At 43.4% G+C, this 20,560-nt stretch overlaps 1 protein-coding gene across 15 annotated transcripts in view; it reads left to right on the forward strand.

Moving 5' to 3' along the window:
* The window catches only part of KIF1B (kinesin family member 1B), a 1,289,105-nt gene that overhangs the window by 361,186 nt on the left and 907,359 nt on the right, over nt 1–20,560 (forward strand). For all 15 annotated transcript variants that reach the window (XM_069241187.1, XM_069241189.1, XM_069241193.1 and 12 more), the window contains 2 exons: nt 19,826–19,905; nt 20,310–20,416. In XM_069241187.1, the coding sequence (XP_069097288.1) occupies nt 19,826–19,905; nt 20,310–20,416 (187 nt within the window). The remainder of the gene's footprint in view (nt 1–19,825; nt 19,906–20,309; nt 20,417–20,560) is intronic.

Here is a 20,560-nt window from a genome sequence, read left to right on the forward strand (position 1 = left end):
CTTTTCTGAGTTATTTGGTTTATTTTCAATAAAGACAACCATGATGTAAAACTATGATTACCAGTAATCTTTTCTTTTCTCTGTGTCAGTAATCTTTTTTCTTTATATATATATATATATATATATATATATATATATATATATATATATCTTCCCTTTACCTACTCGTGTTTTTTTTTTTTTTATCTAACTTGAGATTCTCCCTCAGGGGCCATCAATGCTCTTCGACTCCTTTGATATATTTTCTGCTGACCAGGTTTGTTTAGGGTGAACTTTAGAAGTTCAAGTTTTAATTTAGAAATGTTTTGTGGAATCCTTCACACTTCCTTAAATATGCTTTTCTAGAGTCCTACTGTGTATACTATTTACAATCTGTCTATTAGGAGTGGTTTGTGCAGACTGCTTGAGCTGTAGTTGTAGATCTGTACAGTAGGTTATTACTGTGTGTGTTAAATGCATTATGTAGAGCCAGCAACATATCAGATACCGCTTTATGTATGTTTTGTTTACCAGTGACTTCAGTTATTTTTTGTTTATTTTTACATTGCCTGTTGAAATACTACCACTGAAGAGCAGTGTCAGTGTTGCTGTCATTTCATTGAATGTTCTGCATGGCAGTATCAGGATGATGATGCCCTTCAAATGACAGCAGACCAATATCAGTGAGGTGCTACATTTTCAGTGTTAGCATCTAATGTTATTGTCATGAATGAGGGGATTGCACATCATCAGTGGTATTAGGAAGCTGCAGTTCACCCCCTTAATGGCACTTTAAAATGCCGAGCTGGAGAATGTCCTCACATTGCCAGGCTTGAGTGGTTCTCTGGGTGAGAAAAACTCACAATGCTGGAACTGCATGCCATCATTGCGGAGGTGAGGGTTCACTCCTTCTTGTGCTGGTACTATTGAAAGGTTATTAAATGCACAAATATGAAGTATTTTGGTGGTTAATCCTGTCATAAACATTGAATGCACCCAAACTGATGTTAGTAGGTTTCACAGAAGGAAAAGCAGAGTATTCAGATTCTTCCCATTTGTTTATTAGACTAAGACCTATCATTGGAGATTTCCAAAGCTGAAGAATGAAACAGAGAATACATATTCTTTCAGCTTCCTAGTGTGAAAGGATGGGGCTAATAAGGGAGCAGATGAAGAATGGAGAGATCTAGCCAAGATGTAACAATTGCGAGGATAGGATGGCAGATCTGATGAAAGGTCTGGTGGATAATCCCAAAGGGTTTCCCTTTTTACCAGACAAATACGAGCAACCAATATAGAATGTTTAAAACCAAAGACCTTTGACTGCTATGGTGCTCATATAACAGGTCTAGCGGCAGTATTATATAAACTCTCTCTCTCTCTCTGGTAGAAAAGAAGACTGAGGTAAAACAAGTCGCTGCAGCAAGAATAGCAATCCTTTTCACAAGTACTAAAAATAGCAATGATCAGGCTAATCTCATAGGCTATAGACAGAGTTGTGAGTTTGCAAAGGCCACATTGCTTACTTAGGAAACAACATTGGTTCGCTCTGGGGCACCACTAGCTATTGTTCTTTCCTTCTAGTGCTGGCACTGAAGGGAAGGACTATGTTATGATTTTGTGCATACAGGTCAGAACAGAACTTGTTCTGTGTATGACTATTGTAAGAACCCACCTTTTTGCCAAGGCAACATACAGTCTCTGTGTGTAGCATACGTTTGTTTTGTTTTCCTTTCCTTTTATTTGTCTCATTCTGTCTGGCATGTTATCTGATCTTTTGTGATTTTGTTTGCTGCTTTGATTGCCTAGATTTTCACACCCATACCATGTGACTTGCTCGCTGATTCCAGTGGGGTATTTTCACCCAAGAAGGTGGGTCTTCCTTTCTTTGTGCTTAAATTATCCCACTTAGCCTGTGTCTACTAGATAACTTGTCCCCAACATAATTATGTTTCTGATTCCATCCCGGAAAGCAGAATAGGAAAGATTTGAAGTCTGCTTTTGTGGTTTGTGATTTGCTTAGGGTTTGTCTGTGCATGAAGAATGAATGTGTAGGGCCAGTCTTGCAGCAGTAGGTGAGACAGGATGTTCAAAAAAGCAGACTCATGAAGGTAAGGGCTGTCAAATAGAAAGCTACAGAGGTGCAAAGGTGGAAAACCACTTCTCTAGCTTGATGGGAGCAATGGCATTTATCATTTCGTTTGCTATGCTTTTTCTAGTGTTAAGTATTGAGCACTCCAGATTACTTTTATGAACTCTTTCAAGACTGGATCTGGAAAACATGTTTCAGTAGTTCTTGCATGACCCTCACAACAGGTGGTGTTGGACAGAATCCCTGACGCATATGCATGACCCACCGAGTAATGTCAAAGGCACGTAAAAGGCGCCATATGAACAGGAGACAACAGTTTATTTTCGTTTGTGTTTCTTCAGATGTGTGGTCACAAGCTAACTTAACATACATTTCTCAGTAAAGGTAGTTTTCTCAAAATTTCAAATAGAATGCAGAAGCCCTCCCAAATATTCTTTCCCATACCTGGGATGGTCACATAAGGTGTGGCGCTGCGAGTTCCGTGCTTTGATGCATCCCTCAAGCATTCAGGCAAAAAGCAAAATTTGCTTTCGCCTCGATGATACAGAATTCTGGGATTCCTTTGAAATCATTTATCTCCAGGAGCAGTTCTCTCAAGTGACAGCACAGGACCACAAGTGGCATCATTCCTTTAGCACAAGAGGTTCAAGGCAAGATAGTTCAGCCAATCCTAATACAGACACTATTCTTTTTGCTAGAGCCTCTCAAGCATGGATAGATATAGTTGAGAAAGCCATGCATTCTATCTTTTGCTAAACCCTTCTTGTGCACCCCACCGTTGACCATCTGTGCTGGTTATGACTACAGCTTTTCGAAGATGACATTAGCCGCCTATGCGTATTACCTCTACCAAAGCATATAGTAGCGCATTGAAGCCCTTCTTATTTCTGTTCTTGGCTCTGATAAGCCCTTTCAAATGCTGGTGAAAAGACTTCTTTGCGCACAGAGTAAACAAATTCCATAAATCAAGGATGCGTGGGACAAAAGAGTCTGCTCATTCAGGTACATAATCCATCTGCATTAAGAAAGGATATACTCAGCTTCTCTGAGCACCTTGTCTGCCCACCTCCTTGACTCAAAGCATAACCTGCAATATTTATGCAGACCACCTTTCCCAAACCACATTCCTGAAATTAAGTCAATAAAAGAGGATTCTGTCACACACACTAGCCGTTCCATGGGAAAGTTGGTTCTCTTCCAGGGGATTCTTATCATAGTAAGCACTGAATACTCACACCGATGAGCAGGATCCTGGAGCATTTCAAGAAAAAAATATTTAAACATGCACATATGTAAACCTATGCAATAACTTTGTATAGAAAAGAGTTTCATATTCATGAAAGCAATTATGTTTGCAGAATATAGAATAGGCTACACATGACATACCTGTATTAGATGTTTATTTAAATAAAGCATACAATTTATTAGAATAGTCACTAAATAAATGTCACTAGGGAAAATCTTTTTCAAAATGTTTTTGAAAGAGAAAAGGAAGGTAATGAAGGCCGATTTTAGCAGCTTAGCTGCAATGCAAATGCACAAAAAACTGTCATTGTGCCATAAAGGGCCCGTCTGTACCTCCTGTGTCAGATCCTGCCCGACAGGTGACATTTAGGCCAATTAGTTTCCGCCTCCTGTTAACAGTGTCCTAGAGCACTGACTCCCTTTTGGCTTTATTTCTTAATGGAATCTTTCCAAACCTATTTTGTTTTTGATTCATTCAACGTATTTAAATTAATGGGGCCTGGTTTATAGTTCAGAGGATGGGATACTCCATCCCAAACATGACCCTAGCCTGTCTGCTGTATTACAAGCTCATTATAACATGTCGCACTTGTAATACAGCAGACGGGATAACTGTCACATTTGTGACAGAATATACTGTCCTACAAACTCTAAATCAGGCCCTAGGAGAATGTTTATATGTTTTCCTGACATAAAATACTCTTTTCTATCCTTGAATGCCCTGCCTATGGGAAATACATGGCGCAGTCAAAGCCTCATAATCTTTATTGTATTTCTACCAGAAGACCATCACTGTGGAGGCTGCAGCTACTGTAAGACATTCTCCAGGCAGACAGGCAAAAGATCAGGCTGCGTAACAGGAAGCAGCTTCTGGTATATCTGAGGGCTGAGGAGAACGTCATTCTACCAGAGATCCTTCCTTACACTCCAAAGACCCTTCTAGGATTAGATCCAGGGAGAGACAACACCAACGAAAGAGGTGAAACTCTTGCTCAGTGTTGAGAATCATGACGTTGAAGATGGTCACCATCCCCACATGTTGCAGTCGAAGTACGTGTCAGGGCACCATATGACATCGAAAGAGTCCAGCGAGTAAATATCAATACCACATTCTATGTCAAGGCATCTGCATCTACGTCCAAGTCACATTAATGTCCAACATTCACATAAACCATCCTCTTAGAAGCAGTTGCACCTATAATCATACTGGCCTTGCTATCTAAAGAAAAGTAAAGTTACTCCAGTATTGGAACTTTCATAGATTCACATGCTTGAATGATTCCCCGTTGTCGAGATGGGAGCCCCCGGCACAGTTACACAAGTATTGTTGAAATATATTAATACAAGGGCCCCAGGCCTCTTCAATTTAATAGTCTATCATAGTCATTTTAAAAAAAAGGACCAAACTTGAGCATCCACCAATCAGACGACCCCACCCTCTAGAATTCTCCTGAGAGAAGCTCCAGCAGCTCAGATCTTCTACCGCACGTCATGCTAGGGAGTCTCCTCAGAGCTCTGCTCTTTCTTCACACCTTTGGATTAGCTTGAAGCTATTTTTTCTCTGCTAAACCTTGTTTTGACTGATTGGGGTTAACACCTACAACATGTCTGACAAGGAGAAGAAGGGTTTATTCAGAATTTGCAAAACATGTGGTAAGAAAAGACTACATTCTGAAGACCCTCATCAGGATTGCATATACTGCCTCTATCCAGACCACTCAGTCAAGGACTGAAAGGTTTGTCGTACTTTTTCCTCAATAAGACTCTTAAGGATAGAGAAGGCAGATTATTGATTTGGCTGCAGAAACTTAAGTACAGAGATAATCCAGTCTCTGACTCTGAAAGTGATGACTCTTCAACATCCAAAAAGTGCAAGATCAGACACAAGATCTTCTTCCCAACAATCAAGAAAAGCCCACAAAAAGACTGCTTCAGGGTCTTACAGGGGCCGCAGACCCTCTACTTCACCTCATAAATCTTCCAGGAAAGGGTAGAGAGGTCATGCCAGCAGTTCTGAAAGGCATAAGAAGTCATCCTCTGTACCACCATCTGTGCCTTTCAAATGGCCCTCATCTACTTCTGCAGCTAAGAATGTACCGACTTCCACTGTACCACCGTCGCCGACAGTTGTGACGACATCGTCGATGACGAGTGCCCCACTGTCAACGAGAGCCGCGTCAACTACGTCATCGTCAACGAAGATCTACACCTCATCATCGTCGACGGCAGTAACAACGGTGTCTGCTTTACCATCGTTGACGGTAGACTCTTCGGTAAGGCTGTTGACGATCAAGATCTCCATGCGTTCGTCGTCGACGACTCCACCATCGACGAAGATTATATTTGCGCCGTCTACGACACCGTTGATGAGGGAAAAACATGAAAAAACAAGAAATACTTACCCCAAAGCACACCTCACCTAGTAAGGTGACCCCTCTCATACCAGTTCACTTGTTAGAGGGGGTTGAAGAGTCAGACGATGAGGGTCCATTTGGAACAGCCCATATTCAATTGAACGTCAAATATCAGGACGAAGACGAATTTGATGAAACTTATGACCCTCAGTACTATGGAGGAGATCAACATTATCAGGAAGGGGCATACATTCCAACCTCTTTGCTATCTGACCTCCGAGCGATGCTGGCTGATTACAGTAGGCTTTTTCCTCCTCAAGGGGAGCAACCTCCGCAATCGCCCGTCTCCAGGGTTACCACTCCACGTCAGAGATTGACCTCATTGCCACTAACAAATGTGGCAACGCCGGATATGACTTTACCTCAGGACACTGACATGTCCGAAGGTGATCAGGAAGAAGGGGAGCTCCTTGACACTCATTTGGAGTGGGATGAATACATTATTCCTGCTCCTCCTTCTCCTTCCCAGTCGAAGGTGGATTCCCCTCCAGACGACATCAGGGGATTTCATAATCTTCTGGAGAGAACAGCTAAACGTTTCGCTTTGCCAATGCCGTCCAAGCAAACACATTGCTTCCTATATGATTTTACAGAGCCGTTCCAGAAATCTGTGCGCTCTATTCCACTGGTCAGCTACTTATGGGAAGAAGGGTTAAAAGTGATACACAACCCCGCTACTGTCACAGCAGTACTGCCCCGACTAGATAAAAAATACAAGGCACCAGAAGATGCCCCAGCATGTCTAATTGGTCATCCTCATCCGGACTCGGTGGTGGCCCAGTCGGCACAGAGGAAGTCCAAGAATCCGTCTGCTCCGATTTCTGCACCTCCAGACAAAGAGGGTAGACGGCTAGACAATATTGGAAAGAGGTTCTTGTCTATGGCTATCCTAGTGATAAGAGCTGCTAACTCCCTAGCGGTGTTAACCAGGTATGACAGACAGCTTTGGGCAGACATCGCCCCACATATTGACCAGTTGCCGGAGGATGGAAGATCATAGGCAAGGAAGACGTTGCAGGAAGGTCAGTGCACGCCAGCTGAGCTCATAAACTGTGCAATGGACATAGCCACGACCGCATTTCGCCAGCTCGCAGGTGCGGCTGTACTTAGGAGACAAGGCTGGCTAAAGGCTCCATCATTCTGGCCAGATGTACAGAATAAGATTTTAGATCTACCTTTTGATGGCCAAGCATTATTTGGTAAACATATTGATGAGGCCTTACATTCTATCAAATCCGACACGGATACAGCAAGATCGTTAGGGACTCAAGTTTCAGAAGCATTCCTTTCGAGCTAGAGGACGTGGACTGCCTTGATATAGAGGAGGCTATCAGCAATATAGATACTCAACCAATCCTTTCTCCTCTCAGCAGTTCCGTCAGTACTTCCCACACAGAGAACCACCACAAGCATCTTATTGTAGATCTGGCACTAGGGGACGCTCAACTTGTCCTGCTAAGGACTCGGCTCGTAGAGCCTGATACATCCAAGGCTCCGGCTACATCCAACCCTCCTCCTCTGGTTTTGGTAGAAAGATATCCCTGTTTCTCAAGCAATGGCAAGTCATCACATCAGACAAGTGGATCCTCCAATTAGTGAAACAGAGCCACACTCTGGAGTTTATCCAACTACCCCCTCCAATCCTCCTCGCAGGACTCCATCAAGGTATCCAGAACAGCTCAAGAGGGAGATCAACAAGATGCTCCTCAAAGGAGCTATAGAGAAAGTACCTCTGTCACAGCGAGGAAGGGGGTTTTATTCCAGTTTCTTTCTCATTTGCAAGAAGTGGATGGATTGGAGGCCGATCCTTGACCTAAGAGAATTAAACGTCTACTTAAAAAGCAGTCGTCCTGCATGATAAGCCTACAGGATGTCTTCCTGCGACTGAACCAGGGAGATTTCATGTCTACCCTAGACCTAAAAGACTCACATTTCCACATTCCCATCCACCCAACCCACAGACAGTACCTGAGATTCATGGTAGCCGGAAGCCATTTTCAATTTCGTGTCCTCCCTTTTGGCCTAAAGTCAGCTCCCAGGATATTTACCAAATGCCTAGCGCCAATCGCAGCTTTCCTCAGGAGGAGAAAACACCAGATTTTCCCATATCTCGACAATTGGCTGATAAAAGCAAACACCTACACAGGAGCACGCAGATCAACAAGAAGGTGCGTTTCCTTACTCAACAGTTTATGCCTCACTATCAACTGGGAGAAGTCCAAACCTCTACCAACACGCAGTATCACCTTTTTAGGGGCAAACCTGGACATTCAATCCACCATGGCGTGCCCCACAGTAGAGAGACAACAGAAGTTACTGACTCTAGCAAAGTCAATGCAGGGAAGAAACTCCGTTTCAGTTCGCCTTTTCAAATCCTTGTTGGGCATGATGTCATCATGCATACCTCTAGTTCCTCTCTGCAGACTAAAAATGCGACCGCTACAGGAGCAACTCAACCTTCAATGGCTTCGGATTTCGGGAAGCTTCGAAGATTGGATAAGCATAACCTCAGCAATAGTCTGAGCTCTGACATGGTGGTCTCAAAAGCATCATCTGTCTGTCGGCCTTTCCATTCTTCATTGTCCAGCTCCGTGGACTATCACTACTGATGCCTCTCTGGTGGGCTGGGGAGCCATTTTGCAAGATCTTCAAGTAAGTGGCAATTGGCCACTAGAGTTGAGGGCGATGCACATCAATCTGCTAGAGCTCAGAACAGTTTATCTCGCTTTGCAGGCTTTTCTTCCAAAGATAGCAGGATCAGACGTAGTCATAAGAACAGACAACACCACCACGATGCATTACCTCAGCAAACAAGGAGGTACGAGATCTCTCACCCTCTCCAGGGAGGTCCAAAAAATTTGGAATTGGGCCTTGCAGCAAAGCGTCAGACTCACAGCGGTGCATCTTCCGGGTATAGCTAACAAGATAGCGGTCTCACTAAGAAGATCGAGCGGCCACAAATGGGAGCTGGACCAGTCCTCAGTGGATTACATCTTTTCCTAGTGGGGAACGCCCAAAATCGACCTGTTTGCCAGCAAGTGGAACGCCAAATGCCAGTACTTCGCAAGCTTGCATCTCCAAAAGGAATCTTGGGGGAATGCGTTTTCCATAGCTTGGTCAGGCATCTTTGCTCACGCCTTTCCTCCAATTCCATAAGTCCTCACGAAGATGAAGGCAGAGCCGTGCACCTTGTTGTTGATATCTCCGTACTGACCTCGCCAACACTGGTTTGCAGAGCTGCTTCTTCTATCAATGAAGCCTCACATTCTGCTGAAACCGTCTCTGCACTTACTAACAATTAACAAAGGGGATATATCACACCCGGATCCTCAGTCGATGCGATTGTCAGCATGGCTCCTGAGCACAGGGAGTTTGCACATCTGGATATCCCACAGGAACGTAGGGAAATTTTGTCCAGAGCTAGAGCAGATAGCACTAATAAGGCTTATTCTTGCAAATGGAAAAGATTTTGTTTCTGGTGTCACTAGCAGCAAATTGATCCACTGTCCTCACCACCGGAACAATTATTGCCTTATTTATTGCATTTAGCGCAATCAGGCCTGGCGCATTCCTCCATAAAGGTGCATCTGGCGGCAATCGCATCATACAGGCGTTCAGACTCTTCACCTGCGCTGTATTTCTCTAGATTAATCAAACGTTTTTTTAAAGGACTTTTAAGGGTCTTTCCTACATTCAGACCTCCTCCTCCCTCATGGACCCTGAATATTATTCTAGCACAGTTAATGAAGCATCCGTTTAAACCGATCCATTGTGCTTCTCTGAAATTCCTTTCTTGGAAGGTTGCTTTACTGGTGGCTCTCACATCAGCCGGACAGGTCAGTGAGATACAGGCCCTCTCCATACAGGAGCCGTTCTTGCAGATCAAACAAGACAAATTACTGCTACGCACGAACCCGCATTTCATCCCGAAGGTCCCTTCGGATTTCGACATGAACGAGCCCTTAGTTTAAAAAAAAAAAATAATCCACATCCATCTACTCCTGCGGAAAGAGCATTACACTCCTTAGACATTAACAGATGTGTTAAATTTTACCTGGACAGAACTAAGTCCTTTCACTGCTTAAATCAATTGTTCGTAGCTTATAGTACACCCAGACGAGGTCAACCACTCTCCAAGCAGAGTATAGCCAGATGGATCTCCTCAGCCATTCGTTTCTGCCATTAAGCACCGGGCAAACCACAGCATTCATTAGTCTGTGCTCACTCTACGCGGGCAGTTTCTTCCTCAGCAGTGCTGTTTGCGGGGGTTCCCCTGCAAGATATTTGCAGAGCAGCGACATGGAAAAGCTGCCATACATTTATAAGACAATAGTGCTTGGAAGCACTATCTCAGGAAGAGGTAGCAGTGGGTCAGGCAGTCCTCAGGAACCTCTTTAGGTGAAGGTGAGCCATCTCTTTCATCCCTCCATCCTAGATCACGTATGCACATTGTTTATGTCTGTTACTTTTGGATACAGATCCAATGCTTTTCATGTTAAAAAAAAAAAAAAAAAAAAAAAAAGAGAGAAAAGGGAGAGAAGTAATTGTGACATACATGGCTACAATCTACCAATGTGCATAAGTAGTGCTCGCTACTCTGATTCAGGCATGTGAATCTATGAAAGTTGCAATACTGGAGTAAGAAAATTAGTTACTTACCTGTAACTGTAGTTCTCCAGTATTGGAATCTTTCATAGATTCACATCCGACCCACCCGCCTCACTTTCACCTCTCTCTCTCTATCTCTCCCTTCTCTCTCTCTTGTCTCTCTTTCTTGTCTCTCTCTCTATCTCTCTCTTCTCTCTTTTATCTTTCTCTTTCTCTCTCTCTCTCTCTCTCTCTTTCTGTTCCTGTACTTAATGCACTTGTGCTTAGAAAATCTGAGGTGCTGGAGCTACTCTCAGGAGGATTATAGATGGTGGTGTCGTCTGATTGGTGTATGCTCAAGTGTGGTCCTTTTTCTTAAAATGACTATGATAGACTATTAAATTGAAGAGGTCTAGGGCCCTTGTATTAATATATTTCAACACTACTTGTGTAATTGTACTGGGGGCTCCCATATCGATGACGGGGAATGATTCAAGCATGTGAATCTATGAAAGATTCCAATACTGGAGAACTACAGTTACAGGTAAGTAACTAATTTTCTTCATACCTCTCGCCTCTGATTTGGAGCACTCCACAGAACCTGTTGTCTGTCAAAAGAAGTCACCCCGGGGTACTTTTGTCTAGAATGTATTTTCCAAGGGGCTTTATTTCTCCACACTTTGTCCAGGCACTCTTACTATTTCAATACCTTTGTCATCTCTGTGGCTGCCTCCAAGATACCCAAAGCTAATATGTCCCTTTGGTATTTAAAAAGAAGGAAGAGAAAGGAGTCCCCTCAGAAAACCAAGATCATGGTCTAGAACTCCTGCAAAATATCTAATGCAGAAGAGTTCCTACTGAAGAAAAAGATCATGGTTTATAATATCTTCTACAGGGAGATGAAGATCACGTTCCAGGCCATGTTCTTGCAAGCAAAGACTAGCTTCATCCTGGTCCTCTTCATTATGTCGCCCTTCATTAGAGATTATTCCCATAATTCTCTTAGTTTCTACTTCTGCGAGAGTATCATCAGTAAATGTCTCATCTCAACAGTAAATTACATCTACTTTCAGTGATGTTTTCGTTAGAGGGACAAAAAAGTTGAACATCTGTATGTCAACCCCCAATACAACCACTTAAGTAATATTTAACACTTTGCATCAGAAAACAGCAGTCAAGCCCTTTTTTATCTTTGGTTCCTGGATTGCTTAATCCTGCTATGCAGTTATTCATAGCCCTGCTTCAGCTTCAGTGAGTCTACAACATCTATTCTTTTGGGTAACGAAAGACCTCTGGATCAAGATCTTCTTTTTTCAGACCTGATCCTCCAGGGATGTCATAATAGTGTCTGTTACTATGAAATCTAATGTAATTGCTCCTTCTTTCCCTGTTCCACCGGATAAAGAAAGTAAGAGCATTGAAGTCTGTTAGTGCTAATGCACTTTTGGGGCAATATCTCAGATCTCTTTGGAACTTTCTCCAAAGGTTCACAGAGAGATTGCCAAAGAAAGACATGCAGGGTTTTAAAAAAATCCTTAACAATTGTATGACTATCTACAACCTTGTCATTAGTAGAGCAGGGGGTATAGGGGAGTAGCCAGAAAATTAACATACCCCCACTTTCAACCCAAGTTTGAATGGCACCATGCTTCCATCCAATAATTGATCTATTCATCCTTTCACCCTTCTGCTGCTGATATCCACAATTGCACCTTTACATTTTCTCATCCTTTCATTGTTTCATCCATTAGTCAAACTTTCATTATTGTATCCATCCATCTATACAGACATCCATCTATAAGTCCCTCCCCTAATACATCTGTCATTTGACATACCGATCCATCCATAAAGCCTTTTGTCCATCAGTTGATCATCTTGCCTATCCATCCATTCATCCATCTTCTCTGATTTCTGTTTACATTGCCATCCATCCTCTTAGATTTCCACCCATTCACTCAAATTGCCATTTCCTCTGCCATCCTTTCACCCTCTCAGATCTGTTTTCTCTGCCATCCTTTCACCCATCCATCCATCTTGTCTGATTTCCATTTATTCTGCCATCCTTTCAATCCACCCACCGACCCATCCTCAGATTTCCATTTATTCTGCCATTCCTTCATCCATCCTGTAGGAAGTTGGCTCTGTATATACTATCTCAAAGTGAGAGATAGTGTGCGCAGAGTCCAAGGGTTCCTCTTAGAGGTTGATAGTGGCGAAATTAGATAATACTAATGCTCTATTTTGTGATAGTGTGGTCGAGCAGTAGGCTTATCAGAGGGTAGTGTTAAGAATTTGTTGTATACACACACAGGCAATAAATGAGGAACACACACCCAAAGACTTAACTCCAGGCCAGTAGTTTTTATATAGACAAATATATTTTCTTTATTTTTAGAACCACAAGATTCAAGATTTTAGGTAAGTACATAAAATGCAAGGTACTTCAGACAGGCAAGTTTAGAACTTTGATTTAAAACAATAGAACACACAGTTTTGGTTAAAATGGCAATAAGCTATTTTAAAAGTGGACACAGTGCAAAAATCAACAGTTCCTGGGGGAAGTAACTTTGGTTAGGTTTCTCAGGTAAGTAAAGCACTTACACAGTCTGTCTCCTGGGCATAGGCAGCCCACCGTTTGGGCTTTAAGGCAACCCCAAAGCCACAGCACCAGCAACAGGGCCGGTCAGGTGCAGAGGTCAAAGGAGGGCCCAATCACATAGGTGCCTATGAAGAACAGGGGTGCTCCGGTCCCAGTCTGCTTACAGGTAAGTACCTGTGTCCTCGGGGAGCAGACCAGGGGGGTTTTGTAGAGCACTGGGGGACACACACAAGCCCACAAAACACACCCTCAGCGGCACAGGGGCGGCCGGGTGCAGGAGGCAAAGTAGGTGTTGGGTTTGCTATTGAAAGCAATGGAGGGATCCGGGTGTCACTTAGGTGATGCAGGCAGGGCACAGGGGTGCTTCTCGGGCCAGCCATCGACTGGGCTAGAATGAGGGCCGACTGTTGGTCATTCCTGCACTGGTAGGTGGTTCCTCTCGGTCCTGGGGCTGCGGGTGCAGTGCTTGGTCCAGGCGTCGGGTGGTGCAGGGAGGCCGACTCAGGGTGTCCAGGTCGTTGGGAGTCGCCTGGGAGTCCTTGCTGCAGTGTTTGATCTCTTGAACTCGAGCCTTGGGCGTCGGGTGCAGAGTGTGAAGTCTCACGCTTCCGGCAGGAAGGGAGAGTCTCTTTAAAATTTGCTTTAAAGTTACAAAGTTGTTGCAGTTTCTGAACAGTGCTGCTGTTCTCTGGAGTTTCTTGGTCCTTTAGGTGTAGGGCAGTCCTCTGAGTCCTTAGAGGTCACTGGTCCCGTCAGATGCATTGCAGTGCAGGTTCTTTGAGTCTGGAGGCAGGGCGGTAGAGCTGGGGTCAAGTCAGTTGTCGACTCCGTCGTCTCTGCAGTGCTTTCAGGTCAGCAGTCCTTCTTCTTACTTCAGGTTGCAGGAATCTGATTTCCTGGGTTCAGGGTCGCCCCTAAATACTGAATTTAAGGGTGTGTTGAGGTCTGGGGGGCTGTAGCCAATGGCTACTGTCCTGGAGGCCGGCTACAACCTCTTTGTGCCTCCTCCCAGAAGGGAGGGTGGCACATCCCTATTCCTATTGGGGGAATCCTCCAAACTCAGATGGAGGATTTCTAAAGGCAGGGGTCACCTCAGCTGAAGGGCACTTTAGGGGTTGTCCTGACTGTTAAGTGACTCCTCCTTGTTTTTCTCATTATCTCCTCCGGACTTGCCGCCAAAAATAGGGTCTGTGTTCGGAGGGTTGGGCATCTCCACTAGCTGGGATGTCCTGGGGTGCATTGACAACAGGCAGAAGACTTTGAGGCCCACCACCAGGTGTTATAGTTCCTGCAGGGGGAGGTGAGAAGCACCTCCACCCAGTACAGGTTTCGTTCCTGGCCACAGACTGACAAAGGCACTCACCCCATGTGGCCAGAAACCCGTCTGGTTGTGGCAGGCTGGCAGAAACTGGTCAGCCTAGCACTAGGAGTCAGACTGGTATTCAGAGAGCATCTCTAAGATGCCCTCTTGGTGTATTTTACAATAAAACCTTCACTGGCATTAATGTGCATTTATTGTGCTGAGAAGTTTGATACCAAACTTCCCAGATTTCAGTGTAGCCATTATGGAACTGTGGAGTTCGTGTTTGACAGACTCCCAGACCATATACTCTTTATGGCTACCCTGCACTTAAAATGTCTAAGGTTTTGCTTAGACACTTTAGGGGCATAGTGCTCATGCAACTATGTCCTCACCTGTGGCATAGTGCACCCTGCCTAAGGGCTGTAAGGCCTACTAGAGGGGTGACTTACCTATGCCATCAGCAGTGGGATGTGGGCATGGTACCCTGAGGGGTGTGCCATATCGACTTAGTCATTTTCTCCTCACCAGCACACACAAGCTATGAGGCAGTATGCAGTGAGTGGTCCCCAGGGTGGCATAATACATGCTGCAGCCCTTAGAGACCTTCACTGGCCACAGGGCCCTTGGTACCAGGGGTACCATTTACAAGGGACTTATCTGTGTGCCAGGGCTGTGCCAATTGTGGGAACAAAGGTACAGTTTAGGGAAAGAACACTGGTGCTGGGGCCTGGTTAGCAGGGTCCCAGCACACTTTCAATCATAACTAGCATCAACAAAAGGCAAAATGTTAGGGGTAACCATGCCAAGAAAGGCATTTCCTTACACATCCTTTTAATTTACTTTGGCCTCCTTACATCTATCCATCCATTCCTTTTCAATTTCCATTAACTCTGCCATTGTTTCATCCACCAATCCATCTTCTCAGATTTCCATTTTCTCTGCCATACTTTCATTCACCCATCTAGCCATCATCTCACCCACCCTTTCACTCACTCATCCATCCTTTCATCCTTCCATCCCTTTTCCCACCCATCCTTGCACCAACTCATCCATCGAAACTTTCATCCACCCATCTTTTCACCCACTTAGCTATCCACCCTTTTACCCACTCATCCTTTTATCTACACATCCATCCTTTTACTCGCCCATCCAATTACTCATTGATCCATCCTTTTGTCCACCAACTTTCACCCACATTTTCTTCCATACTTTCATCCACCCTTTCTTTCATCCATACATCCATCCATCCTTATATCCACCCATCATTTCACCCACTCATTCTTACACCCTTTCACTCACTCCTCTATCCCTTCACTTACTCATGCATCCACTCACCCATCCTCCTTTTCCTTTTCTGTCGACCTGTCTTTCTTTCTGCGATAATTATAAGCTTTTACCTGCCAAGTTGCAGATACGAGACCCGTAAAGAACCCTACCTCCAGTATAACTGGTAAAGAGGGGGTTCACAACACCCCTGCATCCATCCATCTATCCATCCTCTCAGATCCACATTTACTCTGCTATCCTTTCAATAAGCCCACCCACCCATCTGCAGATTTGCCTTTACTCTAGCATCCTCTCACCAACCCCTCCATCATCCATCCTCTCAGATTAGTTTACGATGCCCTCCTTTCATCCCTCCATTCCTCTCAGATTTTCATTTACTCTGCCATCTCTTAATCCATTTTCTCAGATTTCCATTTATTCTGCCATCTTTCCATCCACCCTGTCAGATTTCTATTTACTCTGCCATCCTTTCATTCACCTATCTAACCATCATTTCAACCACCCATCCTTTCGCCCACTCATCCATCCATCCACACACCCGTCCTTTCACTCCCTCATCCATCCAACCTTTCTTCCTCCCATCCTTTCACCCACTCATTCATTCTCTTACAGGTTCATCCATTCTTGCACCCACTCACCCATCCATTCATCCACCCCTCATCCTTTCACTGACATTCTTTCACTCACACATGCTTTCTCCAACCATCCATTCACCCACTGAGTAAACCATCTACTTACCTACCCATTCACCCACTCATCCATCCTTTCACTTACTCATGCATCCATTCACCTAATCTCCTTTCCCTTTTCTCTCTGCCTCTTTCTTTTCACAGTAATTTTAAGCTTTTATCAGCCAAGTTGCAAATAGGAGGCCCATAAAAATCTGCACCCGCTATAGTTGATAAAGCGGGAGGTTCACTACTGCCCCGAGTGGATACATCAGACCTAGCTGCTCATGGATATTGCTAGGGGATTTTCCTTAGACCAAGTCGTTGGTTGAGGCTAACTGGACTGGAACCTAAGGGTCAACAACATTTCCTCAATCTGCAATTTTTAGGATACTCACTCTTTGATCACATATGAATGATGAAATGAGCCATATCAAAAAAGTAGAAAGAGTTTTTGGTGTCAAGATGAAGGAATATAAGAAGCAATACAGACCGTACCCGAGATGCTTCTTTGGGTAAAGCCCCTCGTTGGTCACATCAGCAACATCAGGAGCAGTCATACTAGCGACATAAGCTGTCAAGGGGAAGGGGAGGACAGTAACTTTCTGCGTCCGCAGGAAAGACCCCACCAAACAATAACTTCTCCTTCCTCCTCTCCCCGAGTCATACCATCGGGAGGGAGCGGCGAGATGTACGTATAGTCAATCATTTACTTAATTTGCTCTTGAGAATAACAAACAGATAGCTCTTGAACATTATTCAGAATGGATATTCTCTTCAAGTCTCCTCCTTCCATTATACCACCAAGCAGGACCTTTCCTTGTCATCAGGATTTACTTCATAAGGAAGTGAACATCTTAGGACACAAGCATGCAATGGGGGGGAGGTTCTCAGTTACCAAAAAGGAACAAAAATTTATTTCTGTGACTTTCTGGTTTGAAAATTATGTCCACAAAATGAAATCTGACCTATTTCTGATCTCAGAATAACGAACAAATACATAAAGTGAGGAAAAATTCAAATTTACCCTCAGTTACATCAGGCAGACTGGGTGTGTAAGATAGACCTTCCGGATGCCTACTTTCACATGCCCTTAATAAAGAAACGTTAAGAATGTCTCTGTTTTCTTGCCGGTAACAACCATTTCAGTGGAAAGTCCTACCATTTAGACTAAAGTCAACTTTGAGCATTTCTAAAGTATATAGCCATCAGCGCAGCACACCTTAGGAGTCCGAAAGTCTTCATCTACCCCTGTTTAGATGAGTGGCTAAATCCTTCATCTGCAGCAGAAAGAACTCTTCATGTGCTAGATGTCAAAGGGTTTTGAAATTCTATCTAGATCAGACAAAATAGATAAAGCGATCGGATTGTGTAGTTGTCAATTTTGGTTCTGTAAGGACCAAAACAATCCTTTTCTATATGGACAGCATTGTGCATCCTACCATGTTACGAAAAGCCAAAGAGGCCTCTTTCTGGTAGACCTAAAGCACATTCCTCTAGCGGAAAACATGCAACAGTAGTTCTTCTAAGCATAGCTCCTGTTTCAGTTACTTATAAAGCTGCCTCATTGATATTCAGCATACATTAACAAGACCTTGTTGTTTTGATTTGGACTAAAAGGCAGATGGCCAAATAGGGTAGGTTTACCTGAGGAATCTTTTTAGGTGATAGTGGATGCTCTTATTCTTTCTTGTCTCCCTCTTTAGTGTGATGGGCTTGCTTTTCCATTCAGTGCTTATGACTATTGATGAGGATGCACAACAAGAGAAGGAAAAGTTACTTACTTGTCAACATAGTTCTCTTTAAGGGTAAATCCTCATCATAGTCATAAGCAACCCTTCTACCCCGGACAAGAAGAGAGATAGCTTTTCATCGAGGATCCTCTTCTTTCTGTAAAAATGGATTTGACTTGTCACCAGTGGGGCATGATGGGATACAGGAGTACAGGAAGACTCTTAAAGCACTGTGCCAATTTTTGTATGCATTTGCATTGCAACCTATCTACTAACATTTCCCTTTATTCCGTTTCCCTTTCATTTAAAATTAAAACAAATCTCTGGTCATTTAATGACTATTTTATTTAATTAGTTGCTTTTAAACAAAAATGAAATTTGATTATCTTTAGCCTTTTTATAGGTTGCAGGCGTACTTTTATTATTACGGTGCTCCTTTCTTCCAAAATGTATTGCGTGTGTGTGTGTGTGTGTGTGTGTGTGTGTGTATATATATATATATATATATATATATATATATATATATATATATATATATATGTATTGTTGCTTCAGAATCCCACATGTGGGCCTGACACTTCAGTACTTATGACTTTTGATGAGGATTCCATTAGAAAAGAACTAGCAATACAGGTAAGTAACTTTTCTCAAGTATTGTGAGAGCTGCAAGTTTGCAATTTGTTTTTTTTCTGGATTTAGAAGACCCATATTTTCGTACCCTTTTCAGAGTTACTTGAGATCTATTAAGGAATTTGCAAATGTCAATATCTATTGGGAGAACAAGTCTCTTGCTTCTTAGCAACTTCCCTTCTGCTGGATTTGACTGGTCCTTCAGATTACTTCTCGTTCTCCTGCTTTCTCTCTTGGTGATGTGGTTCTGTTCCCCTTTCTTTATTCTATTTTTGGTTCCGCCTTCTACATCCTTAACCTCTGGGGGCATGGAAAACGTTGGGGTAGAATGAATGTCACCAGCTTATGTGGTGCTTCCATGTGCCTCTGAAATCACTTTCCATATGGTTACACAACTCCTGGTTGACCCCATCCACTGCCACCTAGTGTAGGTTACATGATACTGAAGGAAGAGTTTTTTGACTCCAGTCTAGAAGGAGGGTCGAAAAATGTTTCTGTGGTAGCAGTCATATCCATTTAACAGAATGTTACCAAAGGTAAGTAACATGATCTGCTGATGCTAAAGATCCACGTGAGCCATAACTGATGAGGCTTTTTTATTGATACTGTTATTTTGTGTGGTATCTTCCAGCACCCTATCTACTGTGAACCTCTCCTACCTCTGTTGCTATCTATAGGCACAGCCTTGAAGTTAATTGTACCATATTATTTGTAGAAAACACTACCATAACTGATGCTATCTAGGCATACTTTAGGCACCTTCCTGCTGCTTTTTTTATTTTTAATTTATTCTTTTTATTGAAAACTCAGCTCAGCATACATTGGACCTCATATCAATTACAGAGGCTTGGTTGTTCAATCAAGTTATACAATAACCTTTGGTCTGCGACCAACATTACATGATCATTGATCTTATTTAGTCGTCCTTTGTGGTACAGTCAATCCGTCATGCCATCCCTCCCTTCCTGAGAGCCCAGAGAATAATCCCTCCTTCCTAGCTAGTTAACTGTATCCCGATATGCCTCCCATTTTGCCCATATTTTTTCGTATTTCTTCAAGCATCCCCTGCTTTTGTAGATCACTTGTTCTGCTCTTTGCACCAGTCTAAGTCCCTCTCCCAGTCTATGATTCTACGAGGTTCCCTCGCTCCCCATATCCGCTGCTGCTTTTTCTTGTCTGTTATATGTAACAGGCAGTAAAGTTAAAGCTGTGGCATTTACTTGGCTGGATGTTTGAGCTGGAGTTCTGGATGAGACACTTAAGTATGGTTTGATATTGTTTTTTTCAGACGCCGCACCTGGTCAACCTGAATGAAGATCCACTGATGTCAGAATGCCTTCTGTACTACATCAAAGATGGCATCACCAGGTGAGTGTCACATATTTCTCACTCTGCAGGAGGCACTGTGAAGATAGGGATGCATTTAAGGCACTTCTGTGAGTGGGGATGCTTGCCCTTTAACATAGGGAGGTATTATAAGTTCCCCTGTTTGGAAACAGAGGCAAGAGACAAGAGGCACACCTTCAGGCACAGGTATGTGTATATCATAAAAACCTCTGTGTGTGACACCTGTGTCTTGGCAGAAGGACATCTGTAAACGTTCTGCTGTGTGAGTATCAGTCAGGTGACAGCTTTCTTGACAATGTATTTGAAAAGTGTCTGTGTGTTAGAGCTTATTATATAAGCTACTCTTTAAGGTGCATCCAAAGATTTTGTTGATTTATGTCTTCTTGGGTTGATCACTCTTTAGTTATCCTCTTCTTTCCCTTTAGAGTGGGGCAGGCAGATGCTGAGAGGCGGCAGGATATTGTTCTAAGTGGAGCCCATATCAAGGAAGAACACTGCATCTTCAGGAGTGAGAGGACCATAACTGGTGAAGGTGAGAAACTTTAGGGGTCTGTCACAGTTGCAGGAATAAGCTGAACTGTTACATCCTTCTCTGCTGTTGGCATATTAGCATGGCTGATGTATACTTTGGGCCACTGCAAGTGACATCATTCTTTTAACTACGCAGAATTGGGCA

Source organism: Pleurodeles waltl, chromosome 6 (assembly GCF_031143425.1).
Source record: "Pleurodeles waltl isolate 20211129_DDA chromosome 6, aPleWal1.hap1.20221129, whole genome shotgun sequence".
NCBI lineage: Eukaryota > Metazoa > Chordata > Amphibia > Caudata > Salamandridae > Pleurodeles > Pleurodeles waltl.